Genomic DNA, 15977 nt, shown 5'->3' on the forward strand with positions numbered 1-15977 from the left:
CTTTTTTTTTAAAGATATAATTTTTCATATCTTTGGAAGAAAACAAAGAAGCTGGTTTTATGTTAGACTATATCAGCCACAAATAGCAACGTATAACAATCCTAAATCTATATTTTATACTCAAAAATGCAATTTGGGTTTAATTGAAGTATATATATAGTTGTACAATGATGCATATTTTCTACAGTTAATTATTAAATTCTATCATCTTAAACTTAAAATTGTGATTATATTGATTGGCTCTATCTGGGAATAAATGCTTAGGTTTCATGACGTTAAAAATATTGGACGACTTTAGTTCTTGGATAAACATTCAGACTTTGACAAACCAGAAATTGTTTTTTTTTGTCAATTTTAAGACACATGCCGTTTAATAAAAAAGTTCTCAGGATAAAACATATTTTTTAGATTTTTTTATTTTATAGTTACATTGATATCATTATCATGTCTCCATATCATGTCCATATATAGAGATTAATTTTTTTTGCTTACGTTACGAATTTTTCCCAAAACGATCGTCTTTGCTTGATTCTGAGGACTGACGTAGAAAGTGTGCGTGGCAATGATGAGCTAGGCCCGCCCTCGTCGTAAACTGACATAACTTTTATCAGATGTTTTTACACTTGATTCTTTAAAAACTAAATCATCCACCAGATTTCTTACAAAATTGATTTGATCATAAGATTAAGTTTTCCTGAAAATTTTGGTGCTGAAGTATTTCTATTGAGTATTTTGTTGTTGGTTCCCTCCACTGCATCACTTTTGTGTCTGGATGATACAAAATTGATAAAAAGTTTATATTTTATATTTACAAACATTCTGATTCTGATGGATTAATGATTTCCTGTAAATCTTTTTAATGTATTTTGTTCCTTGTTCTAGATATTTTCATCCGGATTCTTGGGCTTTCATACGTTGATTGTCTTCTGCTTTCACTAGCTAATGGAGCAACTGAGTCCTGATCGTGTGAAAATATTGAAATTCCATTGAGACAGTCAAAAATTTGGATTCTTTTAGTGTGATGTACTGCAATTGCATCCTTATTGCATAACATGTGCCGAGGATTTGTAAACAATGATTAGAAAATTGGCAAGAATTCGAGAATATCACGCTTGGACAGAGAACTAGCACCTTGCTTTAGCTCTCTACATACTTATTTACATAATATTGACATCCCCCCCCCATCCCCACTATCCTTAGATTCGAAATAGTTTAAATATTTACTGCATGTCTGATACAAGATGTGAAATATTTCTGAAGAAAAACAATTTATTTTGAATTAGAATTTTTTCAATCTTCGATATTAAAAAAGGCATATGATATGATGTTAATCATCAGAATTTCTGACTTTCTAAAACAATAACAGTACGTAAGCATATTTCTGACGTCCTAAAACATTAACAGTACGTAAGCATATTTCTGACGTCCTAAAACGTTAACAGTACGTAAGCATATTTCTGACTTCCTAAAACATTAAGCAGTACGTATGCATATTTCTGACGTCCTAAAACATTAAGCAGTACGTATGCATATTCTGACTTCCTAAAACATTAAGCAGTACATAAGCATATTTCTGACGTCCTAAAACATTAACAGTACGTAAGCATATTTCTGACTTCCTAAAACATTAAGCTGTACGTAAGCATATTTCTGACTTCCTATAACATTAAGCAGTACGTATGCATATTTCTGACTTCCTAAAACATTAAGCAGTACGTATGCATATTCTGACTTCCTAAAACATTAAGCAGTACATAAGCATATTTCTGACGTCCTAAAAATTTAAGCAGTTCATAAACATATTTCTGACGTCCTATAACATTGATCAGTACGTATGCATCATAGAGAAAGGAAACGAAGAGGTAAAGCTTACCTCAGATGTATACAACCGACCACCCTATTAATTAATCAAAAGGGTGGTCGGTTGTGTACATCACGTTATGTTTACGTATATAACACTGTACACTTTTATATGGAGTGATCGTACTTCTAGAGGGGATTTTATGGAATTGATAAATTTAGTCTTTTCTCCTGACGAACATCTGGTTCTTTAGAATGGTTTGAGCAAATATAACTCCAAGGACTTATCATATCTCCCACTGAGTCTCCCAACCTTAAAAATGTCTAGCCATGTGCACAGTGTTTTGGAATTTTGAAAGAAAAAAAACTCACATTTTTCTCACATTAATACAATATTTTGTCATTCTTGTCTTAACATAAACAAAAACTAAACTGGAATATACTGTACTATACACTCCTATCTATACAAATATTCAATTATCTACATTTTACCACCCCGTAGAAATACGTAAAAATAACGTGATGCACAGTACAGAACCGACCAATCTATTAATTAATCAATAGGGAGGTCGGTTGTGTACATCTGAGATAAGCTTTACCTCTTCGTTTCTTTTCTCTCTGGTCTGCAATGCATATTGCAAACGAGGAAAATGACATAAATTCTTTCAACTTTTTGCCTTGATTAGGTTAGAACTGCAAATCGGACAAACTTCCTAGATTTTCATTCATATCATTAAAAACTCTTAAATTAATGAAAAATCATTAAAGACTCTTGAATTAATGAAATATTATTAAAAACTCTTGAATTAATGAAAAATCATTAAAAACTCTTGATTTAATGAAATATCATTTAAAACTCTTGAATTAATTAAAAATCATTAAAACTCTTGAATAAATGAAATATCATTTAAAACTCTTGAATTAATTAAAAATCATTAAAACTCTTGAATAAATGAAATATCATTTAAAACTCTTGAACTAATTAGATATCATTTAAAACTCTTGAATTAATTAAATATCATTTAAAACTCTTGAATAATTTAAATATCATTTGAAACTCTTGAATTAATGAAATAAATTATAAAAAGTAAAGTATGGATATCTTTCCATCAATTTTATTTGTGCATTATATTTAGGCAAAAAGTCCAGAGTGTGAGAGAATAATGGTAAAACAACACGACGGTTTGGATATCGTGCACAATTATATCCTATTCTAGGTAAAGCTATAATATCCACTTTAACCCCCTTAAAATCTTATAAAAAAGACAAGTGGTTATTTTCAAACAAAGGAATTAAGGCTTTGCCTCAAACTCAAAATTTCTCTATCCTATATCTTTGTAACCCGATGGTGTACACCTTTGATATTTCAAACTTAGATTATATGATCTAACAAAATTCATAGTTTGAAATATCTGAGATCTACGATGTTGTATCGCAAAGATTATATAAGAATTAGAAAACCAGAGTTTGTGGCACAGAAACAATTAATTTATTTAATTAAGAAAATTAATAATTTAAATAAATTATCGTGAGACAAGCTGCAAAAAACTATTTTTATTTATTCCAGTTTATATATCAAATTTTCAATTTATTTTTTAGCTGAGTGCTCATTTACTGACAAGAAATTCAGGGGAATTTACTAGTTTACAAACTTTATTGAATTTAAGGTTAGTCCAGAATGATAAAAAACCACATAATTTATGCAAAGTTAAATTTGATTTTATATTTGAACTATTACCGTGGCTTAGAAAAGCGTCGATTATAATTTTCAAAGAATTTTTTCCTTGAAAAATAAATTATTTTTGGGAAACTGAAAAAAAAACTCATTAATTTATCCCATTAAAAAAAAATTTCCATAAGGTACAAGAATCAAACTCACAAATGGGGAGAAATTATTTTGTTTAATGGAGTCCCCTGTAATTAAACTGTAGAATAAGATATAAATCAAATTTTAGGGATGAACGGGAAACCCAGGTAAAGTAATCTATCAAGACATTTTTTTTGCAAGTTCAGAAATATGCAAAAAATTAGATTTGAATTCAAACTCACACATTTTCCCACCATGTTGTGACTTTTAATCCCAATTTAACCAATTTTAAAAATAAATTTTTCGCTTTTCCTTTTTCTCGGCGGATGGATTTTAAATGAACATTTTTGAAAAGAACTTCTTAAGGAATTGAGTTTTCGCCACAAACTTTGATTTTCTAATGAATGTATCTTCACAACCCGATTTCATAGACCTTTGATATTTCAAACTATAAATTATGGTAGATCAAGCAATGTAAGTCTGAAATATCAAAGGTTTACACAATCACATTGTAAAATAAGACTAGAATTGTGCTTGAGCATATCATTAGTTCAGAGTGAAAAATTTAGATTTTTCTTCAAGTTATATATGGAAGTACGGAAAAAAATTCTTCAGAATCGGAGAAGCCATAAATATAATTTCACGAAGTAAAAATTAAAAAGATTTATGAAAGTAAAGGCATTTGGTTTTCTAAATCAATTTGATGCAAAAACTTGTATTTGTAAAACTATAGAACCACCCAATACGTGGAATTATTTCTCTTTAGATATATGCAGTTTCTTGGTCTTTCAGAATTCAATAAAAAAAATTATTTAAAGTAAATATTTTCAAAATCTAGAAGTACAATGTAAAATTATTTTTTTAAACATTTTTTATGGATCTAAGTTTTAGTTTTTTACCATACATTCAGTAGAAAACTGTCAATAAATCATATTTTTTTGAGACGAATGAAGCAAAATAGTCATCTAAATATCTCAGAAAATTTATCTTAAGTATGAGTTAAAGCATGGTAAGCACTGTATTAACCTTCAATCAGCTTGTCAAGTCAGGCATTCTTGAGTTTGACAACAAAACTGAAAACTAATACAATGGGGCAGAGTGTCCCAAAAAATACTGGTTTCGAGAAATTTTAATTTTCTTTCAAAATTATCAGCATCAGGGACAGCCAACGGATGGAAAAGAAAAAAGGAAGAAGGAGAGAAACGACGACAAGAAGAGAATCTGTATTAACTGTATCCAATTTAAAAGATGAAAAATTCAAAAATAATAAATTGATAAAAAAAGTCATCTTAATATCTTTTCTAGTGAAGTATTCAGGGGTTTCAAACTAAATTCCGTATAACTTGAATAAAATATAAATTTTAATATTTATTGATTTTTTAAATTAAAAAATATCATCTGTAATAGCAAATACAATTTTAGTTTCATCGTTTGATCCAAACATTGCAAGATATTTTCCAGTTTTTAAATCGGACAATGTTTACTTAAGAATACCACAGAGCATTTTTAGAAAGGGAAAATTATTCTCTTTCAGCTCTTTCATATTTGAAAATTAATTATATTTAATTAAGCCACTGATTACTTGCCTTAAACTTATATCTTTACAACCTGATAGGAAGACCTTTCACCTCTTAAGCTATAAACTCTTCTATATGTCAATAGCCAACACGTGAAATATCAAAGGTTTACACCATCAAGTTGCAAAGATAGATGGATTAGAAAATAAAAGTTTGAGGTAAGTTTTCGGTTTCATTTCTGCAATTTGACAAAAAAATCAAATCTTTCCGATAGACTGAACTTTGCACAAGCCGTCCTTCTGATTTTATTTGCCCCCCCCCCTTACGAAAATCCAATTGCGCCCAAACTATAATAATCTTTAATAAATAAAGATATAAATGAAACCTCAAGTTCATCCTTCTCCCAGGAGATTATGCTGCTATTCTGAGATATATGTTTTAAAAGAGAAAGATTGTGTTTGTTTTCTATATCCTCTCTGTTCTCTGAATCCTCTGTATTATCTATATCCTCTGAGGGTGCAAGGAACCTCATAATCCCAGATAAAGAATGCACTGCTATAAACATTTTCACTGCAAACAGACAGATAGAAGGTTTTCGTGGATTTAGCGCCAATTTTTATTAAACCAGGATGATAGTGGTTTTGAGATTTGGTAAAGTGTTAGTTTACGACATCAATTCAACATGTCTAGTTCAAGTTTAAGACATTAATTCAACATGTCTAGTTCAAGTTTAAGACATCAATTCAATATGTCAAGTTCAAGTTTAAGACATTAATTCAACATGTCTAGTTCAAGTTTAAGACATCAATTCAACATGTCTAGTTCAAGTTTAAGACATTAATTCAACATGTCTAGTTCAAGTTTAAGACATCAATTCAATATGTCAAGTTCAAGTTTAAGACATTAATTCAACATGTCTAGTTCAAGTTTAAGACATCAATTCAACATGTCTAGTTCAAGTTTAAGACATGAATTCAACATGTCTAGTTCAAGTTTAAGACATAAATTCAACATGTCTAGTTCAAGTTTAAGACATCAATTCAACATGTCTAGTTCAAGTTTAAGACATCAATTCAACATGTCTAGTTCAAGTTTAAGACATCAATTCAATATGTCAAGTTCAAGTTTAAGACATTAATTCAACATGTCTAGTTCAAGTTTAAGACATCAATTCAACATGTCTAGTTCAAGTTTAAGACATCAATTCAACATGTCTAGTTCAAGTTTAAGACATCAATTCAACATGTCTAATTCAAGTTTGTAAAATTAAGTTTGATGCATATAGTTGATAGATATACACTATACCCAGTATATAAAGACAAATTGCTAAACTTACAAATACATTTATTCCTTAAAGGCCTTTGACTTAAGTGGCTCTAAATTTATAAATTTACTTAAGTAACAATAAGCAGGGACGTTTAAAAATTTTGGAAATTCAAGAGAATCTGCAAAATAACTGCTATAATAATATGTTGTCTTGATAGCGTTTCAATGAAAACTGGCGGCAATTACTGGAAAACAGCTGCAGTAAATGTTAAAAAATGAATATATAATTTTACCTTGTCCCAATTAATTTTGTCTTTTTTAAAGGTTTATATTCACAGCTCAAACCAATTTAAATCTGTCTACGTCTAATTTTCGTTGAATTTTGTAATAAATCTTGTTTAAATGTTTATGTTAAATTTAAACTCTATTAGTAATCTTTTTAGTCAAGTTTTTGTATTATTTAGTTTGGAACAATTTAAATTTACATCAGAATTTGCATTCACTGGATACTTGGAATAATTGATAATGCAGCGATGTTTGGTAATTTCTCAGCAATTTTTACCTCCCCCCCCCCCTCTTCATATGTAGGGTTGTAAGATTATTACAATCTATCCATGCATCTTAACCTAATCTAACCAGGAGTTGTGGATGTTCTAGGGCTTGTTATTTAACAAAAAAGAAGATATCTAAAATATTTCAATATAGTTTCTAAAGGACACTATTGTTAAACTTTTATGAATTAAGATAAACTTTAAAAACCGAGAATCGGAGCACAATCTCTTTNTTGAGAATTCTGTTTATTTGGATTTAACGATATTACTATAAACTGTGAACTGCAGAGATGCATTAACATTTCTACCCAAATATTCCACAACAGAGGTATTCATATAAACAGTGTGACACATTAAACATAATTATTTTCTTTATAAATAAAAAAATGATAGGTCGTCTTCATGGACTTAATTATTTTGTGAAATTTTTTGCGTCATTTAATCAATTTTTTCTACAAATAATAGTTTTTTATTGTGATTGCAAAACAAAATTCAAATTCCTTGAAAACTGTTCGGATATTATAACCGACCAAGCCTCGAATATCTGTACATACATTTGGACCCAATTTGTTTTTATCCGACAATTTAAACAGAAAAATCTGATGGAGAACGAGACAGGGACAGAAAAAAATAAAAGTTGTCTAAAAAAAAGAGGCCCAATTGTGCCTAGTAATAAATTTACCATTAAAAAGATAGTGATCGAGTATAGTGAGTATAAAAATAAAAGTATAAACATTTATTTCATTGCTTACAAAGCTGTGACAACTTAATTATCTGGTCAAGACATATTTCTAAAAAATCTGGAATGCAGGGGGACCCATAAAAGACTCTAGAGACGACTAGTCATGAAGAAAAAAACACCGAGTTTAACCATTTCTATGATCGTAATTAAATTGTACATTTTTTGTATTCCAATCCGTTTCAATTTGTATTTGAATCTTAACTTATGAGAAAGACGATTTTCTTAAAGAAAAAGAGTTCCTGCATTTATGAAAACAAAAATAGTTTTATTTAATGCTTTATGAATTTAAAGAAATTGATTTTCATTAGTTTTTAGCGAAGGAAATTATCACTACACGTTTCAATAGTTCTGGAACCATATTCTATTTCATTTGTAAACCTTTTCTCTCTGAATACATTGTAAAATAAAACAAACAAATTCGCGAATTTTATCAAAAAATTTCGTGGATTTTCAAAATTGCCAAAAATCGAATTTTGTTAGAAGCAATATTTTGAAAATTCGATCATCCATAATCCCTTTAAAGTCTTATTCTCTGCGTATAATTCTGGAAAGAGAGAAAGGAATTGAGTCTTTGTCACAAACTATGATTTTCTAATCCCTATATCTTTTTAATCCAATGCCATAGACCTTAGATATTTCAAACTATGAATTCTATTAGATGAAAAAATCTAAGTTTGAAATGTTAAAGGTTTACACCATCAGGTGGAAATAATATTAGTAGTAGAAAATCAGAGTTTGTTACAAAGACTCAATTCCTTTGTTTAATATTACTGCAGCAAACCTTGTGTTTACTGTCGGAGTAAACACAAGGTTTGCTGCGATATTAAATCAGAGATACATGCATACCAGTAAGGTAGGGATCTACCGAGAATTGGAAAGGGTTTGTTTACGTTTACTGTGACGTAAACAAACAAGAACTGCTCAAAATACTAAGCCTTGTTTACAATCTTTATTATTGTTTCATTATTACTAGTTTCTGAGCTGTCCTTAGACGTCACAGCAGAATGTCAAATTAACCAATTCTCCTCACTTAGGTTTATGTACATTGTACACTGTACACTGAAGTACAGTATATGTAAGTCTTTACATTATTGCAGTATTTTTTTTCTCCAGTGTACTTCAATTGGACCCTTAAAACTGGAATAGAAAGACAACATTTAAACAACATCTTTTTATTTGTTGTTAAGCAATATTTTGCCCAGTGACTTTGAAATAAATTCAGTAAGTGAAATGGTTCTGAGTACAATGCATTAAGGCTGAAATAAACTGGTAAAAATCAAAGGTTAAGTCGTCTTCCTGTTCCTTAGTTTTCTAGGCTCCTCTTGTACAGAGGATTATAGTATATTATTGACTAGGAACTGTATTAGATCTGCTAGGAACCCGGAGCTAGGAGATCATCTGCCAAATATATAATTCTTCATTCCAAACCTAAAAGACTACAATCTTGGATATTTTTCAGCGGTTTGGTCTTTAGATAGAAACTAGATATTTGTCAGCGGTTTGGTCTTTTTATAAAAGCTAGATATTTCTCAACGGTTTGGTTTATAGATTGGTACTAGATATCTGTCAGCAGTTTGGTATTTAGATAGACACTAGATATCCGCAGCGGTTTGGTATTTTTATAAAAGCTAGATATTTGTCAACGGTTTGGTTTATAGATTGGTACTAGATATTTGTCAGCAGTTTGGTATTTAGATAGACACTAGATATTTGTCAGCGGTTTGGTCTTTAGATAGAAACTAGATATTTGTCAGCGGTTTGGTCTTTTATAAAGGCTTGATAATTGTTTACGGAATTTGGTCTATAGATTGGTACTAGATATTTGTCAGCAGTTTGGTATTTAGATAGAAACTAAATATTTGTCAAAGGTTTGGTCTTTTTATAAAAGCTAGAAATTTGTTAGCGGCTTGGTCTTTAGATAGAAATTAGATATTTGTCAGCAATTTGGTTTTCATATAGAAACCAAATATTTTTTTGGTCTTTTTATAAAAGCTAGATATTTGTCAGCGGTTTGGTCTATAGAAAGAAACTAAATATTTGTCAGTGGTTTGGTCTTTCGATAGAAACTAAATATTTGTCAGTGGTTTGGTCTTCATATAGAAACCAGATATTTTTCAACGGTTTGGTCTTTTTATAAAAGCTAGATAATATCAGCGGATTGGTCTGTAAATAGAAACTATATTTGTATTTTTATGTAAACTAGATATGTGTCCGGCTGTGAGAGGTTTTGTATTTCGACACAAACTAAATATTAGTCCACCGTTCGTATATGTCAGCAGTTGTTAAATATAATTTAAAGAAACAGTATATTTGTCAGCGGTTTATATTTATAACTTATATAAACTAGATAATCTTGATTAATGGGATTTATGTGGAAATCTGTAAATCAAAATTGTTGAAATCTGATAAAAATATATGAAAACTTTGAAACTTTTCATTACGTCAAAGAGATACATTACTTATTCAGTAACTCTAACTTTCCGTATTCTTTCACCCTCCCCCTGCCTACCCTTCCTATCCTTCCTACCCTTTCAACCCTTTCTTTACATTCTACTATCTGAGGAATAATTCTTGTTATCTTGTTCATGTGATAACCAAGAAAATATAAATAAAGAATGTAGGTTAATCAATAGATGCACTAACATATACTGGAGATGATACTAACAACTGAAACATGTTTTTTCAAATATATCACAAAACCACTGATTCATCCTTCTATAAGTTTATATTAACTTGTAGTAGATGTATATACACTCGAGTTAACTTTACAGGATATCGTGAAATCTAGATCCTAGATTCTACATTCTAGGGTTCTAGTTCTTGGATTCTAGAAACTAGAAACTAGAAACTAGAAAGCTCTTTTCCTATCGGACGTTGAAACAGACTACTGAGAACTCAGCCTCCACTTTATACAGGGTATATATACTCCAGTATACAGTATACAGGGTATATATACTCTAGTATACAGTATACAGGGTAATGGTATATTTATGTACTCCAGTATAAATATACAAGGTGTATATTCTCCAATATACAGTATACAGTAAAAAAAAAGAAAATCTTATATATAATACAACCAATGTATCTTAGCGCAGGGCGCTTAATTGTAACCAGACCTTTATATAATGTATTTTATGTGTTTGAGAAACCATTAACAGTGCATGCAATGAAAACAGAACTAAAGTGAGGGGGACAAGGTTTGTTTACAATATACTGTGACGTATCAGGACAGCTTTACACGTGTTTTATTGTAAACTATAGCAAAGATTGTGAACAGTGTTTTATTTCTGAAAATAATTGCTGCAACGAAATGTTGATAAATGTACTAGTTCTGTACACTGTTCTCCTTAACTAGTTCTTTACCTCTGTGGATATTCTTCTCTCCTTATATCTATGCTCCTTGGGTATTCTTCTCTCCTTAGATCTATACTCCTTGGGTATTCTCCTCTCCTTAGATCTAAGCTCCTTGGGTATTCTCCTCTCCTTAGATCTATGCTCCTTGGGTATTCTCCTCTCCTTAGATCTATGCTCCTTGGGTATTCTTCTCTCCTTAGATCTATGCTCCTTCTGTATTCTCCTCTCCTTAGATCTATGCTCCGTATTCTCCTCTCCTTAGATCTATGCTCCTTGGGTATTCTTCTCTCCTTAGATCTATGCTCCTTCTGTATTCTCCTCTCCTTAGATCTATGCTCCTTGGGTATTCTCCTCTCCTTAGATCTATACTCCTTGGGTATTCTCCATGCTCCTTGGGTATTCTTCTCTCCTTAGATCTATAGTCCTTGGGTATTCTTCTTTCCTTAGATCTATGCTCCTTGGGTATTCTCCTCTGCTTAGATCTATGCTCCTTGGGTATTTTTCTTTCATTAGTTCTATACTCCTTGGATATTCTCCTCTCCTTAGTTCTATACATCCTTGGATATTCTCCTTTCATTAGTTCTATACTCCTTGGATATTCTCCTCTCCTTAGTTCTATTTATCTTGGGTATTCTCATCTCCTTAGTTTTAAACTCTTTGGATATTCTCCTGTCCTTAGTTCTATACATCCTTGGATATTCTCCTCTCCTTAGTTCTACACCTCATTGGATATTCTCCTCTCCTTAGTTCTTAACTTCTTGGATATTCTTCTCCCATGAATGTATGTGTTTGAAGTATATTTATTATATCTGTGTTTAATGATCTTTTTAAGTGCATGTATTACTTGAACCATAAAAGATGATACACGTGTCTTCTTAATTATGTTTCCCTACAGAGTAAATACTTTTTACAGGTAAAAGTTCGCTCTCCAGGTATACGGGCTTAACCACAAAATAGATTAGATAGATTTTTTTAACAAAAGAAATTGCTGTTTTTGAAGCCTATTGCAAATTAGATCTATTATATTATTATCATATTATTATTATTTATTATAGAGACCTATTATAGGTTTGGTATTGTTGATACCCATCGGAATCCAATTTGAAACGTGATTATCATTTATGATAGAGTATCATTTTGTCAAATTCAAGAAAATGTGGCGCTTGATTTTAACAGTTAGGGCCGCAACCTAAATTGCCTCGTAAGCACCCGGCCAGGACTAGGGAAGAATCAAATTTTTAAAGTCCTAAATATCGATTGCAATTTCCGAAAATTTTAGCCGTTGAACCAGACATAAGATATTATCAATATTATTTTATTGACTTCAAAAATGGAACACTTCAACACTTCAACACTTCAACACTTCAACCATTCAACACTTCACCACTTCAACACTTCAACACTTCAACCCTTCAACCCTTCAACACTTCACCACTTCAACACTTCAACACTTCAACACTTTAACACTTTCACACTTTCACACTTTAACACTTTAACACTTTAACACTTCAACACTTCAACACTTCAACACTTCAACACTTCAACACTTCAACACTTCAACACTTTAACACTTTAACACTTTAACAATTTAACACTTCAACACTTCAACACTTTAACATTTCAACACTTTAACAATTCAACAGTTCAACAGTTCAACAGTTCAACACTTCAACACTTCAACACTTCAACAATTCAACACTTCAACACTTCAACACTTTAACAACTTCAACACTTCAACACTTCAACACTTCAACACTTCAACACTTCAACACTTCAACACTTCAACACTTCAACACTTCAGCACTTCAACACTGGAAAAAATTAAAAACTTCAAAACTTCAAAACTCCTTATAACTCCGTGAATAAATACTAAAACATTTAAAAATCTATTACAAATATCAAAGGATACAATTATGCATTTGAATCTTTCATATCGCTCTTGAACGACCTTGATTTGTTGTGGTTGGGTGTCTTGGTATCACTATTTACAGAAGATGGCAAAAAAACTACTATATCAATTTTGAGAAGAAAAATAAAATGGTCACATTAATCCATGTTTCGTTACAACCCGAATACAGGATTAATACATGAATATTTAAAAATATGTCTGCAATGCATAAACTATCGATATGATAGATATTAATGAGACCTATCGGAGGCATGATATTATTGAGATAGATTAGAGGTATGATATTATTTAGAATTACTGGAGGCATGATACTAGGAAGATCTATTGGAGGCATGATATTATTGAGATAGATTGGAGGTATGATATTATTGAGATCTACTGGAGGCATGATACTAGTAAGATCTATTGGAGGTATGATATTATTGAGATAGATTGGAGGTATGATATTATTTAGATCTACTGGAGGCATAATACTAGTAAGATCTATCGGAGGCATGATATTATTGAGATAGATTGGAGGTATGATATTATTTAGATCTACTGGAGGCATGATACTAGTAAGATCTATTGGAGGCATGATATTATTGAGATAGATTGGAGGTATGATATTATTAAAATCTTTTGGAGGCATGATATTCTTGAGACAATTTATAAACCAGCGTTAGATGAATATCTATCTATCTGTTAGGAGCTAGACCGAAAATATAAATAAGAATCATTTGGAGACTTGCTAGTAATAGTATTATTTATTATTCAAGACATAAAAATGAAGACAGGATTTTTATAAAACTATTGGAGATTTTGTCAAAGAGACCTATTGCAGACATGAAATTACTAATATAATTATATTCTTAGACCTAATAACATTAAAACATAATAATTTAGGTCTATTTTAGACTCTTTTAAAAAATGATTATAGCTTTATAACAATTTTGGTAAGATTAATGGATGACATGCATAGAGAATAGAATATATATTAGAGGGGAATTTAATAGAAAAACGTGTTACTGTTTCCATACTGCAGGTGTACTTCACACATTTATGCTATATAACCTTTTGGGCCCTGGAATATCATTTTATAGAAAATCTAAAATTATTGTTAAAAGAAAACCAAATTATGAAATAGGCTGGTTTCATTATTGACCAATGATCATTTCACATAGACTCTATGCCTTTCACTTTACAAACGATGATTTTCCGTTATAACTATAAATCAAATGATGTTTTTTATTCACCTAATTCATCATAAAGTTTATTTAACAGTTTAAAAATTTCGAAATTGAAATGAATAGTCTAGGGAACATACTGTATTAATGTACTCTACTGCATATAATTTGTGAACATTTACATGATTTGTACACTTTGAACTCCCTTTCAGGCTGAAAGGGACTGAAAAAATTCATACCGAGAGATTCTTTAAATTCCCCTCTAATATATATTCTATTCTCTATGATGACATGAATTATTAATTTTCGAAAAAAAACTGAATAAAATAAGGATATCTCGAGACATATCAAATAAAATTAATTTCATGGAATTAATACTTTTTCTATTTCCAAGATCATGTTACTTTATCACGCACTATCCGCCATTTTTTTCTGAACTTTATCCCTATCCAATCTAACTCTTCAGAACTTCGAATGAAAGATGTCCCTCCCCCCTTCCCTCCCTTCCTTCAAGTGACGTCATTCCTGCGTCAAAGTGCGTATAGTGGTTGTCGAGGCCGGAGTTAATATATTTCTGCTCCGCTAGATGTAGTTTATTTCAAGTTTAGGGATAGGAATCAAGAGAAAGCGGGTGGGACACACGAATAAGTTTTTAATATTATACTGTAGGACCCATAAAACTGTGGATTAGAAAGACAACTGTGAGACTTAATGTATGATTCTAAATATTCAAATGAATATGAAACACTGGATTAGTGCAGAGTAAACAGACCCATTACACCCATAACAATTTTGATTTTCAAATTCTAGATGTACCAGTGAAATCAAGCCTCTATAATCAGCTTAAAAACCCAATCAGAATATTGCTCAAATGTCATCCTTATATTTCAGAAGTGTTGTGGGTCCCTCTGCTCAAACTGACAATACGTAAATCGTTTTAGAGGAGAAAGGAACAGAAATAAATTTTAAGAAATTGAACAAAACTAAGTTATAGGTAAGGGGTGACAATAGCTCTGGCTAAGAGGATCTTTACATCCAATATGCTCCTACGGTGCTTGCGCTGCTGGTAAAACTGCTGCTAAAGTTGCTTTCATTGATGCTGCTTTTGCAATGCAGATATATTTGATGCTACTTTTAATGCTACAATTTTACATTTTGCTGCTATTTTATCAATTATAAACGGATCAAAATTAACACAATTCTTATAAAATGACTTACCCGGCTTCACTGGCTATTGATGAATTTCTAGAATGTGTGGATGAGGGAAGATCGAACTCAGGTTCAGTTCTACGAAATAATATAATCACACAATTTCACCTATAAGACAAAGCTATACAAAGCTTCCTTAGTTCTTCTATTTTAACTTTTAATTGTTGTTTTATTTGCGGCGTTTTCTCTCCTTAAAGCATCAAACAATAAAACAGATTTTCGCGGATTAATTTTTTTTCGTGGATTTCGAAAATTCAAAGGTATTTCACATAACTTGTCACAATCATTAACCTTTAATAGTTAAAACTATGAATTCAGAGAGATAAAATAGTAAAATTTTAAAATATTAAAGGGTTCTACCGTCTCCCATGCAAACTGGATTTAAAAATTAGAGTTTGTGACAAGTGTTCAGTTCTTTTTATTGTAAAACTTACTCTACAGGGATTTAAAAAGTTATAGATTGTGGTAAGTGTTCAAAACTTACTTTACAGGGATCTAAAAATTTAAGTTTGTGGTACGATTTTCGTTCTTATTTTTGTTAAAGCTTACTTTCCACAAACTTTATTAAGTATGTAGGAAGTGCTCACATATTTTTATCGTAAAAACTTACTCTACAAGGATTTAAAGTTTGTGGGAAGTGTTCAATTTTTTTTATT

The 15977-nt window shown here is 30.7% G+C and overlaps 1 protein-coding gene and 1 long non-coding RNA gene across 6 annotated transcripts in view; one reads left to right on the plus strand and one right to left on the minus strand.

Moving 5' to 3' along the window:
* LOC111701559 (cAMP-specific 3',5'-cyclic phosphodiesterase 4C) overlaps positions 1–15977 on the minus strand; it is a 107058-nt gene that overhangs the window by 36430 nt on the left and 54651 nt on the right. For 4 of the 5 annotated variants that reach the window (XM_023472892.1, XM_023472893.1, XM_023472895.1 and 1 more), the window contains one exon: positions 15331–15399. In XM_023472892.1, the coding sequence (XP_023328660.1) occupies positions 15331–15399 (69 nt within the window). Of the gene's footprint in view, positions 1–492; positions 593–694; positions 769–872; positions 959–2477; positions 2514–5509; positions 5763–15330; positions 15400–15977 lie in introns of those variants that run through there. The other variant, XM_023472894.1, reaches the window with a different exon arrangement.
* Positions 3404–4911, plus strand: LOC111701561 (uncharacterized). Its single transcript, XR_002765220.1, has 3 exons — positions 3404–3467; positions 3756–3774; positions 4761–4911. It is a non-coding gene; the product is annotated as an uncharacterized LOC111701561 (long non-coding RNA).

Source organism: Eurytemora carolleeae, unplaced genomic scaffold (genome assembly GCF_000591075.1).
Source record: "Eurytemora carolleeae unplaced genomic scaffold, Eaff_2.0 scaffold151, whole genome shotgun sequence".
Taxonomy (NCBI): Eukaryota; Metazoa; Arthropoda; class Copepoda; order Calanoida; family Temoridae; genus Eurytemora; species Eurytemora carolleeae.